The sequence below is a fragment of the Neopelma chrysocephalum genome, unplaced genomic scaffold, assembly GCF_003984885.1.
Source record: "Neopelma chrysocephalum unplaced genomic scaffold, ASM398488v2 Primary Assembly neopelma1_77, whole genome shotgun sequence".
Lineage (NCBI taxonomy): Eukaryota > Metazoa > Chordata > Aves > Passeriformes > Pipridae > Neopelma > Neopelma chrysocephalum.
The window spans coordinates 9,025,197-9,048,123 of record NW_020897738.1 but is presented as its reverse complement, the minus strand read 5'-3'; the positions used below and the strand labels follow the sequence as shown (position 1 = coordinate 9,048,123).

Sequence of the window (22,927 nt, the reverse complement as noted above, 5' to 3'; positions counted from 1 at the left end):
TTTGTTTCTCTTGGAGTTCATTTTTAAGTGTTTTTAATCTTCACTGCTTTCCTGTTCTTAGAACAGTTAAAACACCATAAGTTGTTGTATGCCTTGATTTAATCATAAAACAAATGATGATCCATTAGTAGCTGAGTAAACCTTTAAGCTTTTGATTGGGATTCATTGATAAAAAGAGAGCTCACAAACAATAGGGACACTCAAGGAGTCTACATGGACTGTTACCTGTGGCTGGTAGAAAGGAAATGAAATTTCTCTCTTCTGGTGCCTTTGTCAGCAATACAAGTGCCAGGAATATAAGAACTGATTAAGATCAGTGTTATGCTGCTGTAGTCTTTAAGTGTGACATGAGACTTGCTTCATCTGACTTTGAGTTTTCAAAAATAATAAATGACTAGTAGTTGTCAGATTTTTAAATTACATCTGCAATAGCAAGAGCACTACTTCAAATCTGTCACTCTGCTTCATAAGTAAATAATGCTGAGACCTACAAGATGGAAATTATAAATGTGAAAGTGAATATCTGCCTTGAGCAGTGATTCCCAACTTACGACCTGTGCAGCCAAGTTAGTATCTTCTGGTCAATGGGGCCCAGTTAAAGGAGATCTTTTCCTGCTGCTGGAGGACAGATTGAGTACCCCCGCGCTTCTTTTCCTCTGTGGTCACACAGCAGATCATACCTGATGAAATACGGCTTGTACTGTCTGTTCCCCAAATTGTCATTTCAGTATTGGCTAGTTCTGTTATCAAAAGGAGGGTATCCTCATGGTTTTGTGTGGAGCTGTATCTAACCACTGACACTGGGTACAACATTGCAAAATCTAATTGTACAAATATATAATACTCTCTCCTCTCCTTCCATGTGCACATGGTAGGTTGTCTGGTTGTCTGGTCAAGTACAGTTTGTGTCACCTGTATCCCCAAAACACTGTCAGTACTAGTTGTGTTTGGATGGGAGTTCAGAGGTTGCTGCATTTGAACACAGAATGTGCAGAGCAACCTGACATGGGATTTACTGGCAAGAGAGAGGAAAGACAAGTCCCTACAAAGGTAATGTACAACTCTACCGTGTGTGCATTAACTGAACCAGAGAACACAGCCCAAACTCCACGGCCCCAAGCCTGTTCCTCTGATCAAATGTTTATGCAGTTACAGCTCAAACATGAACTGTGTTTTAATAGTGTTGCTTAAAAGATCCAGCCATAGGTAAAAGTTTTTTCAGTAGTTTTTTTTTTGTTTTGGTTTGGTTTTGGTGGATTTTTTTAGTTCTTTCTGGTAAAAAACAGTCTTTCCATGTCCTTTAGCCTGGAGCAAATAGCTTCTTTTTAGAAAGAAGCACATCTTTAAAAAATCATCTTGCTGTAGTGCCTTAGAGTCATAGGTCTTGGCCTAAACTATAATGGCTTTCAGGCTGTTTGTACTGATTCAGTTCAAATCCTCTTATTTCCTGTAGTCTGCTCTGGTACACCAGGCTACTGCTCCGAATGTCCCTGTGTACCCAGCTTGTTGCTGCTGCTGGGAGCTGTCTGTCGGCTGGGATTTCTGTGGTGCTTGGAGATGGTCTTGGAAGTGTGGGGAATCTGTCATTAGTCATTCTCCATGGCTTCTGAGCTGAGTGGGAATGCTTTCCTCTTCCTCCAAGCATGGGTTTTATTTTGGCTATTTGCAGACAAACTTTGGCTCACAAAATCTCTTTGCTGTGCTAGTCCCAGTGGAAATAAAGTGCTGGGAATTTCAAGTGCTTAGGATGAGCCGTTCACAGGATCTGGCAGATTTCAGACCCGAGGGAATGTCATGAAGTTCAGTCAAGGGAAGTTTAGGTTGGATACCAGAAAACGTTTCTTCCCCCCGAAGTGTGATCGGGCACTGGAACAGGCTCCCCAGGGCAGTGGTAACAGCACCAGGCCTGTCTGCGTTCAAGAAGCGTTTGGACAACGCTCTCAGGCACATGGTGTGATTCTTGGGGTGTCCTGCACAGGGCCAGGACTTGCACTCGATGATCCTGATGGGTCCGTTCCAACTCAGCATATTCTGTGAGGCTGAGCACCGGGAGAGCTCGAGGAAGAGGTGTCCCGGGGAAACACCTTTCTGCTGCTTTCAGCCCTTCTCTGATGGCAGATGGTGCGGGGAAGAGGGGCACCAGAAGCTGTCCTCAGAGAAATCTCCCGTCCGTCCGTCCGTCCGTCCGTCTGTCCCGCGGCACCGGGACCCCCGCGCTCCATCCCCGCGTTCCAGACGCGGTTTCTGGCCCCGCCCCGGAGGCCCCGCCCCGCGCGGCCCTGAGGGCCCTGAGCGCCGCCAGCCGGTCCCGCCCCGCCGCCTCAGCGGGCGCCGCCATGGCGCGGGCACCGGCGCTGTCCGCCGCTCCCCTCGGCTCCTTCCTCAGGGACTTCCCGGCCCCGCTGGGCCCGGGCGAGCCGCTGCCCTGGAGCTCCGCGGGGAGCGGCGCCCTGAGCAGGGCCGAGGTTCCCGGCGCGCTGGCCGAGCGGGCGAGGAGCCTGTTGGACGGCAGGTGAGGGGGCGGCGGTGCGGGCGGGGGGCTCCGGCCGGGCTCCCTCAGGGGGCAGCGCCGGCAGCGGGCGGGAGGCAGCGGGGCCGCCCCGCCGCAGCAGGTGCAGGAGCGGGAGGCGCTTCCTCCTGACGCGGGGCCCGCCTGAAGCGGGGGAGAGCCCCCGGCGTCTCCCAGGGAATGGGAGACCTTTGGAGACTTATTTGTTTATTTATTACTACCCTCCTTAGTTGCTTTTTGTGACTGTTAACAGCGTGCTTCTGTCACAGGCCTGCCGCCTCAGCCCCGTGCCTTTATAATATTATTTGTGTGTGCGCTTCAGAAATATTCCTCTGCCGCTCCCGGTGCAGGAGGGATTCAATTACAAGCCTGCGATTAGCGCGATGGGGCGATTCTTGTGGTGGAAGTACCAATAGCGGGAATTCAAACCCCTAAGGGCACCTGTGTGGGTCTGCTTAAAGTCCGGGAGGGAGTCTGTGAGCTGCAGCCTCGCAGGGCTGTCAGGGGTAAGAAGCAAAGCAGCTACAAGGATATTCAGCTCCTCGGCCCTCCTGAGGCCTGGGGAATGGGATGTGCTTGTGTGGGTTTCTCGAGTGGATGTTTTCTCAAAACTTCAGGAGTGTAGTCACACCACTGCTGGAACACACAGCTGCTCATCAGTAGTGTCTCTGTCATCCCCTGACTCTGGGAGACACCTCTTATAACCTTCACCCTGAATGGTTTACACTTTAACAGTACTAAGAATTTGGATGTGACTTACCTTTGGCAAGTTACTGCTTCATCGAGAACAAGTTGTCTCGATCCAACCTTGTCTGCTTATACTCTTCTCTCTTTCTGAAGCACTTGAGCAGTAGGGCCTGTGCATTCCAGGTTTTATAAAGTTCCTACCGCAGCCTGCTTCATTAACCTGTTGTAAGAGTCAATAACAGGGGTTGTGGGTGGTCTAAAAGAATCTTAGTGGTCTGACTGTGCTGTGGTAATGGGAGTGTGAAGTCAGGGATTGAAGGGAGACTGGTTCTGGTTAGGTATATGCTGAATGTTACCTGGTTACTAGTGGAATTTGATAGATAGAAAACACGGTTTGAATTACTTGTCTCTCTAACTACCATTTGGTGAGTTTATAAACACCAGATAGATTTTTTGTTGTTGTTGTTGAAAGTGTATAGGTGATTTTTAAATATTTAAATTGCCTTAAACAATCAAGTTACTCCTTTGCTTTATATTACAGAGATGCTCTGAACATATCACTCAGTTAAATGGTGTACCTAAACCTGAAGATAAGAAATGCATACCAAAAATATGATTTTTTTTAAGCTGTAGTTTAAAAAGACCCAGATGATTATTGCATTACTTTGTTGTGCTTTGACTAAATTGCTCTTGAACAAAACACAGCTGTCGCATTCCCCTGTGAAACTGCAAATTCACTGCATGTACTGAATCTTTGAACTCTGTGGAGCAAGAGTGGTTCCGGGTGAGTGCTTTAGAGAATAGGGTAATGCCAGTCTTGAACAAATACTTATCACATGGCAACCCCTCTGCCACGTGGGCCAGGCAGTTCTTTAAGAGAGGAGGGTATACAGCTGTAGAATTATGGGATATGTTATTCAAACATATGTAGTGGTTTAAAAATCAGTATTTCTGAGTTACATATCTGTTAACATTCTCTTGTGCTCTCGGTGGGCACAGCAACAAGGGGAAACAGGAGAGACATGCTGGTTATGCAGTGCTTTCACCTCACCTATCACTCCTGGTGTTTACACACAGAGCCTGCCAGTGTCAGAAGCTGCATTTTTCACATACCTGCCCTGCAGCCAGTTCAGGTTACACAGCCTGTTTTTTGGAGCTGCCCAAGTCCTCAGCTGGCAACAGAAAAAAAGGGAAAGGAAAGATAGCTAAAGAAAGTAAAGCAGAATATAAATTCAGCAATCTACTTACTTATCCTTCTTTTCACAAAATGTATTGAAAACAAGAAATAGATATGGAAAGTATTTTTATGAATTCTCATGGCTGGCTGCAGGCAACTCTGTGTGTGAAGCCATGTGTTTGGGTATAGTGTAGTATACCTGAAGTGTCAAATATAGGGAAATCCCCGCAGAATTATAGCTCAGTTTTGGACTCCTATGACAATGAAACCCCATTTTGCAGATGCAGAAAGGCTACATTTTCCTGTTGGGTAGGCTAAGTTCTTATGTGTGCAGCAAAAGACTGGTACAGCCTAAGGCCAAGACAGAAATCTGGTGTTTTGAAATTAGCGGCCTTCTTCTTATAAACTGTGTAATTAGGAACTAAAACTGAAGTCTGATTGTGTGAGAAATTGCCAAACATTGCATTTTCTTTCCCATGTTTGCTACTGTGGATCAACTCAAAATGCAGCTTTGAAGGTTAAATAAACTTTTCAGTTGATGTGAATCCCCGAAATCCTCAATAAAATAGGTGAGGAAATAAGAAGGGGATAAGAGAAAGAAGGATGTTGAAGATTTTAAGAAATAGGAAAATTAAAGGAGGGGATGACACTTAGAAGACATTTAAATGTCTGTATAAAGTTGTTGAAGATACAGAAGTGGTGCCAGATTAGTGACCTCATGAGAGGTCACTGTAGTTTAGATCCAGTGATCTCCTGTTGCAGGCTGTGACAGCAGCATCCCAAACACATGGGTGGCAGCTCAATGGAAAATACTCGCCTTCAAATATCACAGTGTTGATCTAAGAGATTTATCACTATGAAGATGTTATTGGATGTACCTCACTGACTGCTGGCATTGATGCTTGTCCTGTATTTCCTCAGTGTATTTCCTTCATTTCTCTAACACTCCAGCATCACAGAATGTATTTTACATGGTGATTAGCAAGGATGAAGGATTTTTCTGTAGATCAAAGCGTTATTGGGAATCAAGTTTGACACACAGTTCTGCTGTTCTGCTTCTCATTTCTGTGTTGTCAGGTACTTCATTCACATATGCACAGATGTGTGGGTCATGCCCTGAAGGGCCTGAGCTAATATCCTTGGCTCATGAGGTAACATATGGTGATGTTAAGCTTGTTCTTCCAGTTGCTTGAAGGCACAAACCTCTGTGTCTTTGCAATGAGGAACATTGTTCCTCCACTACTGCTCAGGATTGCTGTTGAGAAGAGAATGGGCAAAGGAATAACATCAGTGAGGTCCAACAAGGAATCTCTGAATTCTGTTGCTTCTCTAAGGCTGCACACATCTCTTTACATGGAAGCAGTTGGATACGTCAGACTAACCCCTGAATGTCTGTCCTAATCTAAAATGAATTATTTTAACAAACTTCTCCAAACTCAGCTACCATGGCCAAACACCAGCTAAGACAGCAAACCTCCTTTGCTCCCTGGCAGGCCTTGTGCTTAAATCACTAATCTACTGAAGCTTTGCAGTATTCTGCTTCAAATAATTCATTTAAATCAATGGAACTGCCTGCTCCTAACTGCAGTACATAAAATTCTGAAGAATTGGGGCAGATTTAGTGATCTTGTTTTGTGGAATTTTAATTAACATACACTTTTGGGTAAGAGCTGTGTGTTCCAACAGTCTGTAGAAACAGGTCAATGTGACTGAATAGTCCATTAGTTACTTACAAAGCTTTAGAAATCAACCTGAAACATTCCTGACTTGCACTGGAACAGAACATGAGATAAAATCAGACCTCCAAATATAGATATTTCTTCTTCCCCTTGATAGGACCTGAAACTTGTATGGCCATCCTGTGGCATATCCGAGGAACAATGTGAAATTCCTGCAGCCTTCCTGTTTGAGGAGCTTTGCTACAATAGCAAACAGTTGGGAGACTTGAGCTTCCTGTTCTGCCCCCTCCCAAAGGATCTGCTGTGTTGCCTCAGCATCCTGTTTTGTGTCTGTGTTTTACACTGTAGCACTCACACCCAAGGTGTGGTCCTAGCATCTTTATTTTCAGCATTTCCCTTCTTTTAGAGTAGTTAATTCAGCAATTCTGATATTTTGATGTTTTGATGTTTGTACATGATGTGAGCATGAAGAGGGAGAAAAGAAATTTTATCTTGCTTCTTATTTCCCCAGTCTCTTCTTAAAACTCTTTTTAGTCCTTTCCTCTGTGAAAACTACTAATCCCCTGTTTACTGTGACCCCTGCTTTTAATAAATATTTCCTTTTTCCTAATTTACACTATTTAGTGTAATGTATTAATACTTCTCATTGCTGGGAACATGTTTGCAGTGTCACTGTTCACTTCAGACAAGACAGTGAATGTTAGGTGGGATTGCCTGCAAACAAACCTTCTAGTTTCCATGGAACCAGTTGTGCTCCGTAGCAGAAGCAAATGTGGGTTTATCAGAAACAACCTGCTTTGGAACACCAGCTCTCTCACTGGTTTGTGATTAACAATGTTACAGTTTTTCCTAGCTTTGATAAAGTTAATGTGTAAGAGGAATGTGGCACTTCTGCTATTTATTAGTTAATTGGACAAAGGGTTAACAAACTGGCTCTGGTAATTTTGGGTGGTGACCAAAACTAGCTTGTGTTCTGTTGTGTGCAGTTTGTCCACTGCTGCTGCTGAAGCTGATGGCAGGATCATACACAGCTTGGGAGAAATGATGTGCATCCCACACTATACCTGTGTCTGGATAGTAAAGGTTTTGGCAGCTCTGTCCTGCCTTCAACAGTACAGAGAGGCTGGATAAACTGTTAATTTTGTGATCAATGTGTGTTTCTTAATTCAAAACTCTCAGGGAGTTTTCCCAGTTACAAGATACTCTCAATAGTAATTTTGTGAAAGAATCACTTTGCCTTTAAAAAAAAAAGCATGTGGGTGGGGACACCTGCAATTCAAGAAAGAAAAGACTTGATGAAATGCTGGGAAAAAAAATCAAATTTTTAACAATGAGGAAACTTTCAGGGCTGGCTTGCTGGTGTTTAAATCATTTTCTTTGGTTCTACTTGGAAAACTGAAATTGTCTTCCAAAGCTTTCATATTTTGCTCTCGTAACATTTGTGAAACACCCTTTCTGTTGTTGTTTGAATTGGATATCAAAATAAGAAATACCCGATTTTGAAACAACATGTTTAGGGCTTAATTGACAAGTGGCTTTTGTGGAATTAAACCTCTCCTGTTCTGCTGTGTGGTTTTTCTTCCTGCTGAGAATGAAATGGAAATAGCAGGTGACTCTCTGTTGCACATTTTCTATAAAAACTGTTCAGTGATGACTGAAGGGCCTGAACAGATGGATTCTAGATTCTAAAGCTGCTGCTTCTCATAGTTTCATAAGAAAAGCTGAAAAAGCCCTGCTTCGTGTAAACATAAGAGATGGAAATTCTCTGTGTGGCATTGTTTATGTATGTGTTTTGATTCTATCTTGTTCATCTCCTTTAAAGACCTAATGTCATTAATACAAGAAACAACTTTCTGTGCATTTTAGGATGTCAGATGTTCTCTCCTTGATGGAGATATATATATATGTATATATATATTTGTACTTTCCTAGTCATCATCACCCTGGGAACTGTGAGTGCTGCTCTAATAAATACTAATGCTGCTTGAGTGGAAACATTCTGTAGTTGATTATAAGAATAAAAAGAGAGAGGGAAATAAAAGTAGCAGATTGGGGAGAAAATAGTGAATACAAGCAGCTTTTGTTTATGAGAAACCTTGTGACCTGCTATTATTTTGGCAGTGTGAGAGGATCTTTCACTTTCTAGAGAACTGCTGGCATTTGCAGATCTGCTCTAAACCCACTGCTGATAGAGCTGTAACGTGCTAGAAACACACACTGAGTCCACAGTGACTTTGCTTTACTGGCAGAGTTGTACCATGTGTGATCTTCTGGTGTTAGAGAGCCTCTGTAGCAAATATGTGCACAAATGTATCGTCCCTCAAATATACAGCAGCTGCAGCTGACTTCTGTGACAAGCTTGTGCCAGCAGATATAGCACTTCTTTTTCCCCAACATATGCATATATATGTATATGCACACTCTGAGAGGAGAAGAGGCTCATGCAGTGGTATTCTGGCCTGCAGTACCATTACTGCTTTGTTGCCGTGACTTTGGTAATAATATCTAGAAACATCATCATGTAACTTTTTTCTTTTTTTTTTTTCTTTTGTAATTTGAAAGATGACAAGTGATCAATACTTGGCCAATACAGTTGGTAATCTCTTGTGCTTCGCTTTCTATGAGCAGATTCCCTGACAGTACTGTGGGAGAACGTGTGTATTTGGGGTGGGAGGATCTGAATTCTTTTCCTTCCAAAAAAAAAAATGTAGAAGGCTTTGTGCTAACACAGGGTGTTTGGCCTGTCCTGGAGAGGCTTGTGCCACCCTCCACCGGGTGACACAGAGCTCAGATCTCTGCTCCCAGTGCTGAGGAGCAGCTGTTTGGAATCTGCCATCTGCTGCACTGCTCTGTGTCCTCAAAGCTGCTGTGAACTGCAGGCAGGGAGCACAGCAGGAGCTCTGTCAGCTCTTTTCAAGCCTTTGTAAAAAGTCCAGTTGTAGTTGAGGTTCTGGCCTGACTTTGATGCTCTGGATGCTTCCCCCTTACCCGCAAAGCTGTTTGCCGGAGGCTTCTGAGTATACCCTCTTAAATTTGAGGGGAAGAAGAGGTAGGAGCACCTTTGAACTAGTGACTTGTTTGCAACACTCACTGCAGGTGTACGGGGGATTGAATGACTCAAATAGAATCAAATGCAAAGTGATCTTGTTGGGTTTCTGCTTTCCAAAGGAACGTGTTTATATTCTGTTTTTTCTTTCTGAAGACTGGTATGTAAGGAGTCAGTAACAGTCTTATGTTTGACTCACATACGTGATTACACTGTGGCTGTGATGGCATGACAGCCGGTCTTCTCAAGCGAAATAAAATAGAGAGCTGAATTGTATTGCAGAAGAGAAACAAGGTGTACAAGAAGAGGAGTAAGTTCTGTTCTGTAACTCATGCCAAATATGAAGTATGCAAAATACAGTCATTGCTTTCTACTTCCATGTGTAGCTTTGTTTTGGCCCAAAGGTATGTATATCAACAGGAGCTCTGCATGCTCCTTTTACCAGTACTGTGTGTGTCCAGTAGTCTGGAATCTTTGAAGGAGAAGCATGGCATATAAATTTGTGCCCTTTATTGGCCTAAGTCTTGCTTTACTCTTTAACTTACCACTTACTTGGGTTTTTGAAATGAGGCTTGTATTTTACCATGAGTGGCTGGAGGATATGAACTCCATGCTCCAACCCCTGCCAATCTGGCTTCAGCTGCTGGTGAAGCTACCCTGCCTCATCTACACTGTTACAACATGCTTTAATTCTTTTTTATTTTTTTTTTTGTGGTCAAAACACACCCTTTTTGTTAGCAAAGAAATAGCCTGTGGCAAAGGAATTCAAAGTCTGTTTACTACCAGCCTGTGCTGGGGCTGGGTAATTAGTATTGTATGTGCCATAGAAAGGGGGCTGACACATGCTTCTTCTAAGACTCTCTTTGCACGTAACACACCCCACCAGCTGCCCTCTTCTTCCCAACACATTTGCTTTCCCACTTAGGAAACAGCTACAGTATTCCTTCTGAATCATGAAGATTAAATTATGCTTGGTTCAGCTCATCACCCAGGTGTCTTGGGCTTCTTTGAAAGGAAGATTTTAACAATAGGTGACATTCTTCTTTGCTTACAGAAAAGGTTTGAAGTGTGCTATGGTAGTTGCAGTGGGCTTCTGCTTTTGCCCTCGTTGCTGTAGGTACTGTGGCTGCTTCCAGATATTCTCCAGCCAAGTGAGACCTTGTAGCTCTCAACTAAAGCAGCAGTTCTTACTCTTTTTTAATCACATATTTTATTAACTCTTGAAGTCTCAGAACTGGTAAACACTGAACCTGAATGAAAGATGCCATTCCTTGCAGCTCCACTTACCTGAGCTGGAGTAAAAAACAGTCTTACCAATATGGCAGTGCTATAATAAAAAACTTACAAAGAAATCACAAATATGTTCTGTTCAGAATTGACATTGACAAAAGATAAAGGTCTGAAAAATGACCCCACCTTTTTAGTTCAGTGTGTCAGAATCAACTGTTCCATGTTGTTGTTGACTGCATGGCAAAATCCCAATAAACAAGCATTTTTTTATAGATTTACAGAACTATGGAGGAGGAGGAAATGCACAGGAAGCAAAGCTGAATGAAGTGTATCAGTACTGGGGAATCTCTGAATTTCCTTTTTAGGAACTGGGTGGCAACTGGATAAAGTTGAAGGATGTGACATAATAACTTGTAAACTTTTTCTTTGTTACAGGCATCCTGTAAGCAGAGGTTTGTACAGGACTTTTGAATTATAGCACTTAGGAGATTGCCTGTTGTTTAAGCTGCTTTTTATGGACCCGATTCTGCAAGTCAGGACTCTGGAATGCATAAATCTATGAAGTTTAAAATCAAAGTAATAAGCCCTCTTCTGATGCTGAACTGGAAACCCAGGCTAGATTTGATTTTTTTTTTTTTAGCTCCAGCATAGCAGAGAAATCCTGAAGATGACGAAGCTGTGGCTCTCACTGTGCATTTACATTCATAGCTGCTTCACTTAATATTTTTTGTCTCTGCTCTTGGAGCTGAAACCTGCTTTGACTAAAGCTTCTGACTTTCAGCAGCGTCAGCTACACATCTGACATTGTTTGTGGGGCTTATTTTTTCGTATTCCTTTCTTTTTCCCCTATACAAACAAAAACAGGAAGCAGGATTTTGGGGGAGGGAGGAGTTGACATATCCCTTTTGGATGTATTTCTTGCCTGACCTTTTAAAAGGTTGTCTATCAGTGTCAGTGATTATAAGCAGGCATTGTTACTTTAACTAGGCTAGGAAAGGAACTGACTCCCCTAAACTTATTAGCCGTTAAAAAGAAATAAAAAGCCACTTTCTGTTTTCCCTTGATGTGACATGACTGCAGCTAGCACTGAAAGGGCTGCAAACACATTGCCATCTATTTGAAGTACCGAAATAACTCATTAAAGGAGGACGTCAGTGCCACAGAACGCGGAGCATAAAGCAGGGCTGTTAGCAGCCTGCTGACTAACACAATGCTTTCTGTTTGCTGCCACGGGAGGTACTCGTACAGGGCTGGGAGGATGTGACAAGGCCTCTCTTTCAGAAACACAATGGCAAAACGCATTTCAGCTTGTTGTCACTGAGGTCTAAAACCTCTGAAACCTCGCAGTCTTCCCCTCCCTGCCCTGCTGTATACACACAAACTAGTCATCGCTGTGCAACATCTGCACACACCAGTTGCTTCCTCCATTTCATCCTCTGCAGCAAACCAGTTTTATGTAGGACTTTTGAACTGTTTCCTGGCAAAACAATGTCTTGTCCTTGACAAGGTGGTATTTGCTTTGGCTGTATAATTTGATATTTTGTGGGAATCAAACACTCCATGAACAATGGATAAAATGCTTTTTATGGATGTTCACTGTGCTCATAGAAAATGGGTGGAATGTGTGTTATGTACTGTAGTTGTTAGTGCTTGCCATGGGAATATAGTGAATATAAGAGAGTTATTTTCTAGTAGCCCCATTTTAAAGTTAGATGGGACTTACTTGTTTACAGGTTCAAAGGCATTGTAGCAATTGTGTGCTTCCTATAAAGCTTGAATAAAACATTCAGTATGCAGGAGAAAGTGAGTAGATTGTGTAGCATTATTGTCTTCTAGATGCTTACCCAAAAGCTTCATCTGACCCACAAGTCTTGGAGTCTCTTTTTGTCCTAGTCCCCAGTGCAGACTCTTTGTGCCTTCTTCCTGGGTGATTTCTTTGGGGAGCTTACAGGGAGGAGAGACTGAACGAGGCTGTAGGTTAGGTTAGCACTAAGCAGGACTTTTCTTGTGAAGAGGAGTCTGAAGTAACCTTTTCGGAGATTTGCATGTACCACAATACAGAGATCTTGATACTGTGGGACTGCAAACAAGAAACGCTGTGTAGTGAGTAAAGACAAAGTGTTTGTGTTCAGAGACTGGAATTGAAGGTAGCAGTTCCCATCTGAGAGCTCAAGAGAAGGAGGTACCATCTGTGACTGGAGTGCGAGGAAACAGTTTGAAAACGTGATTCATATGCTTCTTCCTCTTTGCCTTCTTGAGAAAGCAGTTGTCTAACTGAGGATCTTACTAAAGATTTGTATGCATAAATATTGAACATATGGTTTCCTCTACTAGTTTACTAATGAAGTTGGAATTACTGTGTGTAAGTTCTCTAATTTCTGAGGTCACCAGCCATACACAGTGAGGTTGTAGCTCAGTTTAAACTAATGCACTCTTTTGCTTTCCCTTCCTTTTCTTACCAGCAGAGGTGTTTCACCACTTCTTGCAGCATCGTTGATCCATGCTGCCGTTGATGAAGTTCTCCAAACAGACTTGACTGAATTTAAGCTGCAAAATGTGGAAACAGAGGGAGAAGGAGATGAGGAAAGGTTCACCTGTAAGTATACTCTTTCCATCTGTGGTTTTCCCAGAGGCTGTCTGTCAGAAGACCTCAGTGTTTTGAAATGTTTCCCAGATTATTTGGTTAGGCTGCCTGGCAAGCAGCAGTGAGCAGAACTTTATTTGCTTCTGCTGGGTATCTGTGGGATGAAAGGAAGCTGTGCTAGTTTTGTGGGCAACATGCAAACGCGATGTCTGGAGCCCTGGACTGATCGTGTGGGTTGGCTTTCTGCAAAAGGAAGAGAGTGCCCTTTTCTCATTGGTAGGCTGACCTTAGCTAAGACTCCCATGTTTTGACAGTGGCATCTTCACAGTTGCTGATATGCAGCCACGCCAACACCTTAAATTCATCCATATAAACCATCTTGCTTTTGCCTTGGGAACCAGATTTTGGGACCTCTGGTGTTCCACAACTTGAACATCTTGAAACTTCAGATTTTTCTCTTGGCAAGTTTCTCAATAGTCACTGTCCTGATCAATGATTTCTTCTCTTGCCACCCTCCCTATAAAGATGGGATGCTGAGGGAAGAAGAACCTATGTCTGATACCTGCATTTTCTCCTGAGTGAACTAGAGAGAAAACAGACCTTGGTGACTGAGCCTCGTGTAACAGATGGTCCTCCTGAATTTACATGCTGAAGTGTTTAACATTAGACTTCTCCAAACCTTCAGTTCCAGTGCCAAGAATTTAAATGGAGCAGGATGCAGGTAGAGCCAAGATAAAAATGGAGGAGAGATGTCTTAGACAAACTAGTCTGTCCTGAAAGGGGAAATACTGGCCCTTCCATTTCCCTGGGATGGCTTGAAAGGCAGTTCAGTGTGCCCCAGAGGATGCTCCAAGCAAAGTGCTGCAATGGCCAGGATACGCTGCTTCCCGGAGCCTGTTTCGGCACCTACCTCCAAGTCAGAAATGGCAAAACATTCTCAGACTTCCTTGTTGTTTCAGTGGAGGTGGTTCATAAACCGACCCAAAGCCAGGCTAATGGTTTTTCAACCCTTGTGTCCAAGACAACAGCAATATCATCTTGAAGGCTTTTCTGAACACTTGATTATTTCCTTTTCTTTTTTTTTTTCAGTAGGGAGAAACTCCTACCACTATATCTTATTAATTTCACTTACATAATGATAACATTTGTCTAATATGCCAGACTGACTTTTGGGTCTCTACGATTTTGTACCTACTTGATAAGCCTCTGTTTTGAAAGAGAACTAGCAAGTAATGAAGCTGCTATTATCCTTGATGTCATCCTAGTTACCATTGCAACTTCCTCTCAGGACCCCATTTTAATTCTTGCAGAGCCTATACAGACAGAGTGCTGGATGTGTGTATGTAGCTGTAAGGAAAGAAATTTGAAGGAAAGACAGGCCAAAAAATGGGGTAATGTAGGAAGCCAGGGCACAGCACTGACTGTTTTGTCTTTGTGCTGTCAGTGCTGGATGGGGAGTCGCTGCAGCGCTGCTTCTTTAACAAGCTTCGGGACATTTGCTCTGAGTGGCACAAGCAGTTGCCATCCCTGAGACCCCTGGAGCGGTTCCTGCTCATTTCCATTCACGCCATCCGTAACACTCGACGGAAAATGGAGGATCGCCACGTTCTGCTCCCAGAGTTCAACCAGCTCTTTGGTTTATCAGTAAGTCTGGACACAGCTGGGGAGGCTGGTTGGGTAGCTTTTCAACATTGCTGTAAATACAATGGCCTAGTGATGGATGGCCTGTGAAATGGCAAAGATTTGTTGCCACAAGTTATTTATCATGTCTGTGCTGGAGCAGGGACTCAGTGACTCAGATTGCTGGGGGCCAACTGCTGCCCTGATAAAGAAGTGATACAGGGAGGATCTTGTGACTTTGGGTTTCATGTCATGAGTGATACAGGGAGATGGGAAGTTCACCTAGTGTTATGTTGCTGGAGTTACAATGTTGTTGTGACTGACACAACTTAGATATTTATTGAGAGCAGCCCTGGGGAGAAGGACCTGGGGGTGTTGGATGAGAAGCTCAGAGTGACCCAGTGGTGTGTACCTGCTACCCATAAAGCCAAACATGCCCTGGGCTGCATCCAAAGCAGCATGGGCAGCAGGTCAAGGGAAGGGATTCTGCCCCTCTGCTCTGTCTTTGTGACACCCCACCTGAAGTGCTGCATCCAACTCTGGGACCCACAACAAAAAAATGAGATGGACCTACTGGAGTGAGTGCAGAGGAGGCCACAAAGATGATGAGAGTGCAGGAGCACTTCTCCTGTGAAGACAGGTTGAGACAGCTGGGGTTGGTCAGCCTGGAGAAGAGAAGATTCTGGGGAGCCCTTTGAGCACCTTCCAGGGTGTAAAGGGTTGCAGGAGAGGGGCTTTTTACAAGGTATGTAGTGACAAGAAAAGGAGGAGTGGTTTTAAACTGAAAGAGTGTTGATTTAAGTGAGATGTTAAGAAGAAATTCTTTACTGTGAGGGTGGGGAGGCCCTGGCACAGGTTGCCCAGAGAAGCTGTGGCTGCCCCATCCCTGGACGTGTTCAAGGCCAAGTTGGATGGGGCTTGGAGCAACCTGGGCTAGTGGTAGGTGTCCCTGTCCATGGCAGAGGGGCTGGAATGAGACTGTAGGGTCCCTTCCAACCCAAACCATTCAATGACATTAAGAACAGAAGGGGGGAGAACAGCAGTTGTGTAAGTACCATAAATAACAATTAATGAAACTGCTGTAGGACTACATAACCAGCCATCTGCTGTTTCAATTCCAGGTTGTGTTCAAGGGCATTAAGTGACTACCAGTAAACAAAGAAAAGTAATTCCCTTGCAAAGTACCCATTTTATCCATTTTGTACGTGTGTAAACGGATTTAAATTACTGTTTGTGTGAAAGAAAGCCCAGAATAAGAAATCTTTGCTTGTTGGTACCAGTCTGCGAGCTGAATTTTTTTTGAACATGAATGTATCTTCTCCTCTCTCCCTCCCTGCAAAAGGATGGTGTTGACCGTGCTTACTTTGCGGTGTTTGATGGTCATGGTGGAGTGGATGCTGCCAATTACTCAGCAACTCATTTACATGTAAACGTTGGGTTACATGAAGAGATTGTTAAGAATCCAGCTGAGGCCTTGAAATGCTCTTTCCAGAAAACAGATGAAATGTTTCTTTTCAAAGCCAAAAGAGAGGTGAGTGGGTAGAGATTAATTCCATTGTATTTAAGTAACACTGAGAACTGTTGGACAACATGGTATTATCCAGAAAATTCTGACAGTACAGTTTCTTTGAATCACCGGCTTCTTTATGAAATTATGCTACGTGTAAAGGTTTTCTTTGATCAACTTATTTCTTATTTTGAGGAAAATCAAAATGACAGTGCTTGAAAGTTCAAGATGAGTAATTGAAAAGAGGTGTTAAAGTGGTTTAAATGGTTCTGACATACCCATTATTTGAGAGAACACTGCTGCCTCTTTGCCTAAACTGGGGAGCCTCTAGATGCTCTATTTTTCTACCTCTTATCTGGAAAAGATATTTCGCTCTTCCTTATAATATGGTCGCTATCTTCCTCTTTCCTGTGCCACCATTAGTGTCACAGGTGGTTGTAAGTGAAAAAAGAGTTCTATTATTTAAATCAGACTCTTCAGTTCATTAAACTTATTGATCAGCTTTGAATCAAGTTGGTACGATGAACATTCTTTCTTCAAATCTATGTAGCGGGAGGATGGTTTATTACACAATTTGAGAACTCTTTTATTATGGCAGTATATGGAAGTATTCATGGTTAATCTGTCAGTTAGGTACAAAAGAGGGACCAGCATCTCCATGAGGTGTGAATCACTTATCTAGGACAGTTAGATTCTTTCCTTTGTTGACGTTCTTATTTAAATACCCAAGGATAAAGGGATGTATGTGGAGCAAGGTGGCTGTAGTTTCTAGTGTTAGAGTGGAAGATGTGAAAGAGATTGGAGAGACCTGTGTGTGTTTGTGAAGTGTTCATAATACTGAAATTCAGATCCTCTTGCTTTTCCGTATCTCTGTGTTTTAAACAATAGAGCTCTTATTCTCCTAGATCAGTTTTGGAATTAATAGCAGAGAAAGAAGAACATAACAGAGGCTGTATTAACCACCTGCATGCTAGAAAATATATTTATAAACAGTTTATTTCAACTTTGTCTACTATCATGTACCTTTTTTTCACGTACCTGAATTAGGATTGGCAGGTCTACTCTGCTGCATTTAGTGTGATTAAACCTAAGTTTTCAATATTGCCATATATCCTAGTAGGGCGTGTTGAATGTTCACCAGCCATCCCTGTTTCCTTCTGTAGAAGCTGCGGAGTGGCACAACAGGTGTATCTGCGTTGATTGTAGGGAACGAGCTGCACATAGCATGGCTGGGAGACTCACAGGTGATGCTGGTGCAGCAGGGGAAAGCTGTGACATTAATGGAACCTCACAAACCAGAAAGAGAAGTAAGTCTGACTGGTTAATTTTTCTCCTAAGTGTGTGTTGTCACAATCTCTCGTGAAACCTTTTGGAATCAAGCCTTGTTAAGTGTTTGGTGCTTTAAATAATTACATATATTGTATGAGAGGATCTGGAGAATGAACAATTTTTTTTTGCATACACTCCTGTGTCTTGACAAGGTGATTCCTACACCTTGCCTGCTTGAAAGTACTGATGGTACTGGTAGTCCTGACTTCAGTTCCTGCTCAGACTGTCTGTTCGAAATTTGTAGTAATTAAAGACTTTTACAGGATTTTTGTGTGTGTGTGTGAATTTAAATCTGCCTATTTCAAAATAACTTACTATTTTGAGATTAATAGCTATTTAAAATGTTATCATAATGCAAGTCTTTCATAGTATGCAGTACTGTCAGTGAGAAGCTAACACTAATCTACTGACCTAACTGGCTTAAAGTGTATTGCATTTCCTATCTGTTTTAAATAGCCAGATATTTTATTACATGAAATTGGATGGAGCCCTTGCAAGTTTAGCTGGCATTGCATGACCCTTTGCCTTCATTGCATAAATATTTGTAGTAACTGAGTAGTTAAGGAAGTATCAAGGCAAATGCTATTGTTACTTTGCCTAGTTATCTTGTATTTCATTCCAAATATATTTACCCAATTGCTGTATGGGATGGCAAGAAGTGTCAGGAAAGAGTACTCATCCATGTGGGAAAGATCATGACAATACAGAAACTTAAGAATTCTGCTTTTTTGTGGCCAGGCCATAGCATGGTTGGGAAGAATTGGTTTGTTTCCAGTAACCCTGTGTGCATGTTTCTGCAGTAGATTCTGCTATGTGTGCTTACTGTATTCACAGTAGAAATACAGAAGCTGAAACAGCATAAAAAATGTATTCCACTGTTTTTCAGGATGAGAGAGCACGGATTGAGACTCTGGGTGGCTGTGTAACCTACATGGACTGCTGGCGGGTTAATGGTACCTTGGCTGTTTCCAGAGCAATTGGTAAGAAAAAACATAAGAATTAGTCAATGTCAGATTATATTTGATTGAAATACACCACCTGAGATTGCAAATGGTATTTTGCTCAGCATCAACCACATAATAAACGACTCTTACTGTCTTTCCCATAAGGCAAACTATAGGACTTACATGGCCTGCAGGTACATCATGTTATTGGTTTTACCATGAGCATAGGGTATTCTTTTATTTTACATACTAGCCATGATAATCCTAATTCTTTTCTACTTCTAAGCTTTTTACTTCTTATAAATGCCTTTGATACTGTGGTGTTTTATAGTAGTTTGACAAATGCGTAGCATTTAATTTGTAAAAGTGGATGAAGCAATAAATGTTTATCTATTCTTCTTTATGTGCCCGAATATCTGCTTTGTGGGGGAGTTTGTCCACTTTAATATGAATGTATCTTCCTCCTTGACTGCGGATCTTTCTCTTTCAAATCACACATATCCAGCAATTTAGAGTATTTTAATTTTAGTATTCCAGAATCTTATTAAATAAGCTTACTTTGCTATTAACCGATTAGGACAAAAAAAGAGAAAAAAACATGGGGAATACAGTAGATAACTGTAATGTATGAGTGGAAGCAAATTAGTATAAATTTGCATTAATACTATTTAGATCGGTAGCAACCCATATTTACTAGGTATATCCATATAAAACTGATGAACTAAACACAGATTCTGATGACATTGTGCTGTATATCTGTATAGCTAAGAAAAATCTTATTTTCATAGCATGATGAAGGCTGTATAAGAGGCACACCTGCAAAATGAAGGCCTTACCATCTCCTTGCACAAATATATTTCTGAGAGAAAAAACGTAGTAACAATTTCTTTAGTTTCCCTGCAAAATTAGGAAAGCATAAATTAAAGCAACCCACTGGATTTAGGTAGATTCCAAGTGTTCTTAAAGAAACAAAGGTCTTCCATGCTTATTCCATAGCTTTTGACTACTCTTATCCTGCATCAGGTACCTCTGGAATATGATCTGGCTGTCCTTGAGGATGGTAAAAGCAATTGGTGGGTGAAGAAGTACCTGTTTACATTTGAAGTAATAAAGCCTTTGTTTTGATTGCTTGTCTCAGGTGACATATGCCAGAAGCCCTATATCTCTGGGGATGCAGATGGAGCTTCCTTTGAGCTGACTGGTTCAGAAGATTACTTGCTCCTGGCCTGTGATGGATTCTTTGATGCCATCAAGCCCAATGAGGTTGTAGACTTGATCCTGGACCACTTAATGCAGACCAAAGGAGAGGGGCTCAAAGCAGCAGAAAGACTGGTGGCTGCTGCCAAGGAGAACGGATCCAGTGACAACATCACTGTTCTAGTGGTGTTCTTGAGGCATCCTCAGGACATCTTGGCAGACTGTCTCAGAGACTCGAAGAGCCTTGGGGCTGATGATGATGCTCAGAGCTCACCCTTTAATTTCCTCGGCTGCAAGCCAGCAACCACACAGTGACAGAGTCTGTTTAGTCCAGAATGTTCAGATAAATTCACATAAGGAACTACTTTCCACTGAAGAAGCCTCTAATACAGTAGGCAAAATGTATCAGGAAAAAATGACAAATGGACAAACATGGAACAGAAAGGCAAGGCCCTTTTTACTATGTTCCCATTTGTCTTTTCCTTCCTTCCTTCCTCCTCCCTTCAAAAAACACTGAGCAGATGTGGAGGTTTGTACAGTTATTTCATCTCTGGGAGCAGACACTAAAGTGTGTCCCAGGGCTGCTGGTCATATCCCTCTACCTTGGAAGTGGTAAGAAACCATAATATGTATAAGCTAATGGGTAAGAATACCTGTTTACGAATGCTGAGTGAAAATTTAAATTAGTGCTTAGAAAGAACACTCTATGTTGTATTTAATTGTAATGTTACTTTGGAGGTTGGAGGGGAGAAGCTGTTCCCATCACAGAAAACTTCTTCCTGTGTGTGTTCTGTAGGAACATGCTTGTTGTGTGAGGGACTGGGTGACCAGAGTGCTGTGTAAGGTGCCTTTGGTTTGTACCAAAGGTGATATTACAAGAATGGTGCAGCCTCTTTATTCAAACAGAAACATTTAATTTTGTGGGTATGGAGAGCAGAAAATGAAAACTGGATGCTCCAGAAAAAGAGCAGGAAAGCTAACTAGAAAAATCCCAAGGAAAATGATAGAAAATGAACTGCTTTCTGTGATGCTCTGGTTTATAAACTGGAACCTGATATTTAACTGCAGTGGATTATTCTCCCTAACAAACATGCTTTATTGGCTGTTTTGCAACCTGAAAAGAAAGGACCCCTCAGGTTGTATTTGAGAGAGATCTTCACAGTATGTGTGCTCAAGCAGGTAAATGTGCTCTTCCTGCCACTATTTTGTGTACTATAACAAAGGAGAATTTTATTTTTATTGTAAGTAGTTTTGTTAATTTTCTGAACTTTACAGTTGGAGGAATGTTTTGCAGTGTTACTTTATTTTGTTGTGGTTTTTATTTAAACTGGAATTTTAAAGTGGCTCTGTGTTTATTATCTGGTATAAAAAAACCGACTACCCTCAAGTGCCTTAAATATTTCACCCAAGGATTGCTGGCTGCCTATCACATGATAAGCTAGCTTTTACTGTTTTTAAAATGTGACTTTTTTATTTCAGTAATGCACTTAAATGTTTCAGTTTTGTGAATTATTGCAGCGGTAACTAGGTTTCAAGAAAACATGTCTTTCATTGTTGCCAAATGTTGTGGTTTGCAGTAAAAGCTTCACTTGAATTACTCCCTGCCCAGTGCAAAAAGCTGTAGTGAGTTAATCATAAAGTAACAATCTGAGTCACCATGTCTTTCATTTAAAAAGAAGTAACTTCTGGCCTTCACAAGAAAATTCAGTAACACAAACTAGAAACAGTTTAGTAACAGTTTTTATTAATACATACTTAATTTGGCCTTACTTCCTGAACCTTTGGGGTCTAGGTAATTTTCTAAGGAACTGTGAAGCTCAGAGGATGTAAGAGTCTTAATGAGTGTGGAAGGTGTTGCACAGCTGTTCCATTCATTCCGTGCTAGAGCCTCTGGTTGTGTTTTGTCTTGCCTGGCTTGCAGGACTCAGCAAGATCTGAAGGCTCACTGGTAAATTTGTTATTGATTTCAGTGTCTAAACAAAAAGCGCTTTGCATCTAGCAGCAAGATTGTAAGCCTAATTTAGAAGCACATGTTATTGCAACATGTCAGTCCTGTTGATTAAAGTATGTTGACCATTAATGTTGCTTAGGGAGGAAATTTAGGTAGAAGGGATGGCTCAGGGGAAGAACAGAGCAGCATTGGTTGTGTCCCCAGTGTCTCTGGATCATTGACTGGTGTGGAGCAATGCAGTGACCCGAGTGAGTTGAGGTTTTTGCTGGAATGCTACAGATGATCTTATGGTTTAATGTAGGAACTGCTCAGTGAGCTACTCTCTCGTGACACAGCAGCTGAGAGAGTGACTGCCTTGTTTTGCTATACAACAACAGGAGCTTCTCCTCTGAAAAGAATGGAAGCAGTTTTCCATCCTACATTTTGGTGTCCTAAAATGTGTGGGGAAGGCTTTCTGTGGTGGCAGCCTGGGAGGGTGGGTATCAGTTTTTGTAGTGAACCTACTTCAGTTAAGAAAACCCCTTGTAGTAATCCCTTTGGATTTATCATCTCATCTCTCTTTGATTTCTAACCCAGATATTCAATGTCATGCTAAATTCTGATGACCACTAGCGCCTCTTGGTGTCTTGGTAATAGTTCTCAGTGTTAATATGGTAAGAATCACACAGAATTGTTTGATTTCATTGCTATCTGAGGTTTATCAGGAGAGGGGGAAGCTATTGTATTCATGAAGGGAGGTGTGAAATGTTGGTAAGTTCATGGTATGGTTTAGTAGTTTCTGAAATTTGCCAGAATTCCTCAAAGGTGGAGGAAACTGAACAAGCCAAATTCTTTGTGGTGATCCTTTTATTTCAACCTTTTCTGGGCAGATTTCCATTACAGAGGAAACAAAGTCTTGAGCGGATGGATACTTACAGCTTTGTGAGAATATCCTTTGTTGTTTCAAATTTGATAATTTTTGTTTTATGGGAGCTAAGTGAAATGGGCCTTTAGAAAGCTGTCTGTAGCAATCAAAAAATCCAATTCTCAAGCTGTGCCCTAGGGAAAAAATTCTACGTCCTGTGAAGCTGTTCCCTTATGTAAGTGTATTCATTCTGAATGACTTAGTGCCTCATTTCTTTGAGATGTCTTTGGGAACTCATACAGATTGCAATGTGGATTAAAAGTATTTCATTTTCAGAGACTTCTTACTAACTTTAAAAAGTCTGGTCAGGTCTGCAGGTGTTGTAATGGGTCAAAAATCGTATCAGTGGAATAAGTCTTTAAGTATCATTTACAGGAAAATCCCAAATGCAGTTTTGGGGGAAAATAGATTTTGGTGATGTCTTATCTATTCTTGACAGCCTGATCAAAACCTATGGAAACTTGTTGGGTTTTTTTGTTTTGTTTTGTTTTAAACTAAAAAAAAACAATTCAATTTGATGTTGAAAGTATGACACGGGATGCAAGTATGGATTTTGGAAGTGC

At 42.0% G+C, this 22,927-nt stretch overlaps 1 protein-coding gene across 1 annotated transcript; it reads left to right on the top strand.

The window, feature by feature from the left end:
- Positions 1 to 2,111: 2,111 nt before the first annotated feature.
- On the top strand, positions 2,112 to 19,954 carry PPM1F (protein phosphatase, Mg2+/Mn2+ dependent 1F). Its single transcript, XM_027689721.1, has 7 exons — positions 2,112 to 2,512; positions 12,794 to 12,924; positions 14,357 to 14,556; positions 15,875 to 16,063; positions 17,203 to 17,346; positions 18,255 to 18,348; positions 19,451 to 19,954. Exons 1-7 carry the CDS (start codon positions 2,112 to 2,114, stop codon positions 19,822 to 19,824), a joined length of 1,533 nt encoding a protein of 510 aa, XP_027545522.1. The 3' UTR covers positions 19,825 to 19,954.
- Positions 19,955 to 22,927: the final 2,973 nt, after the last annotated feature.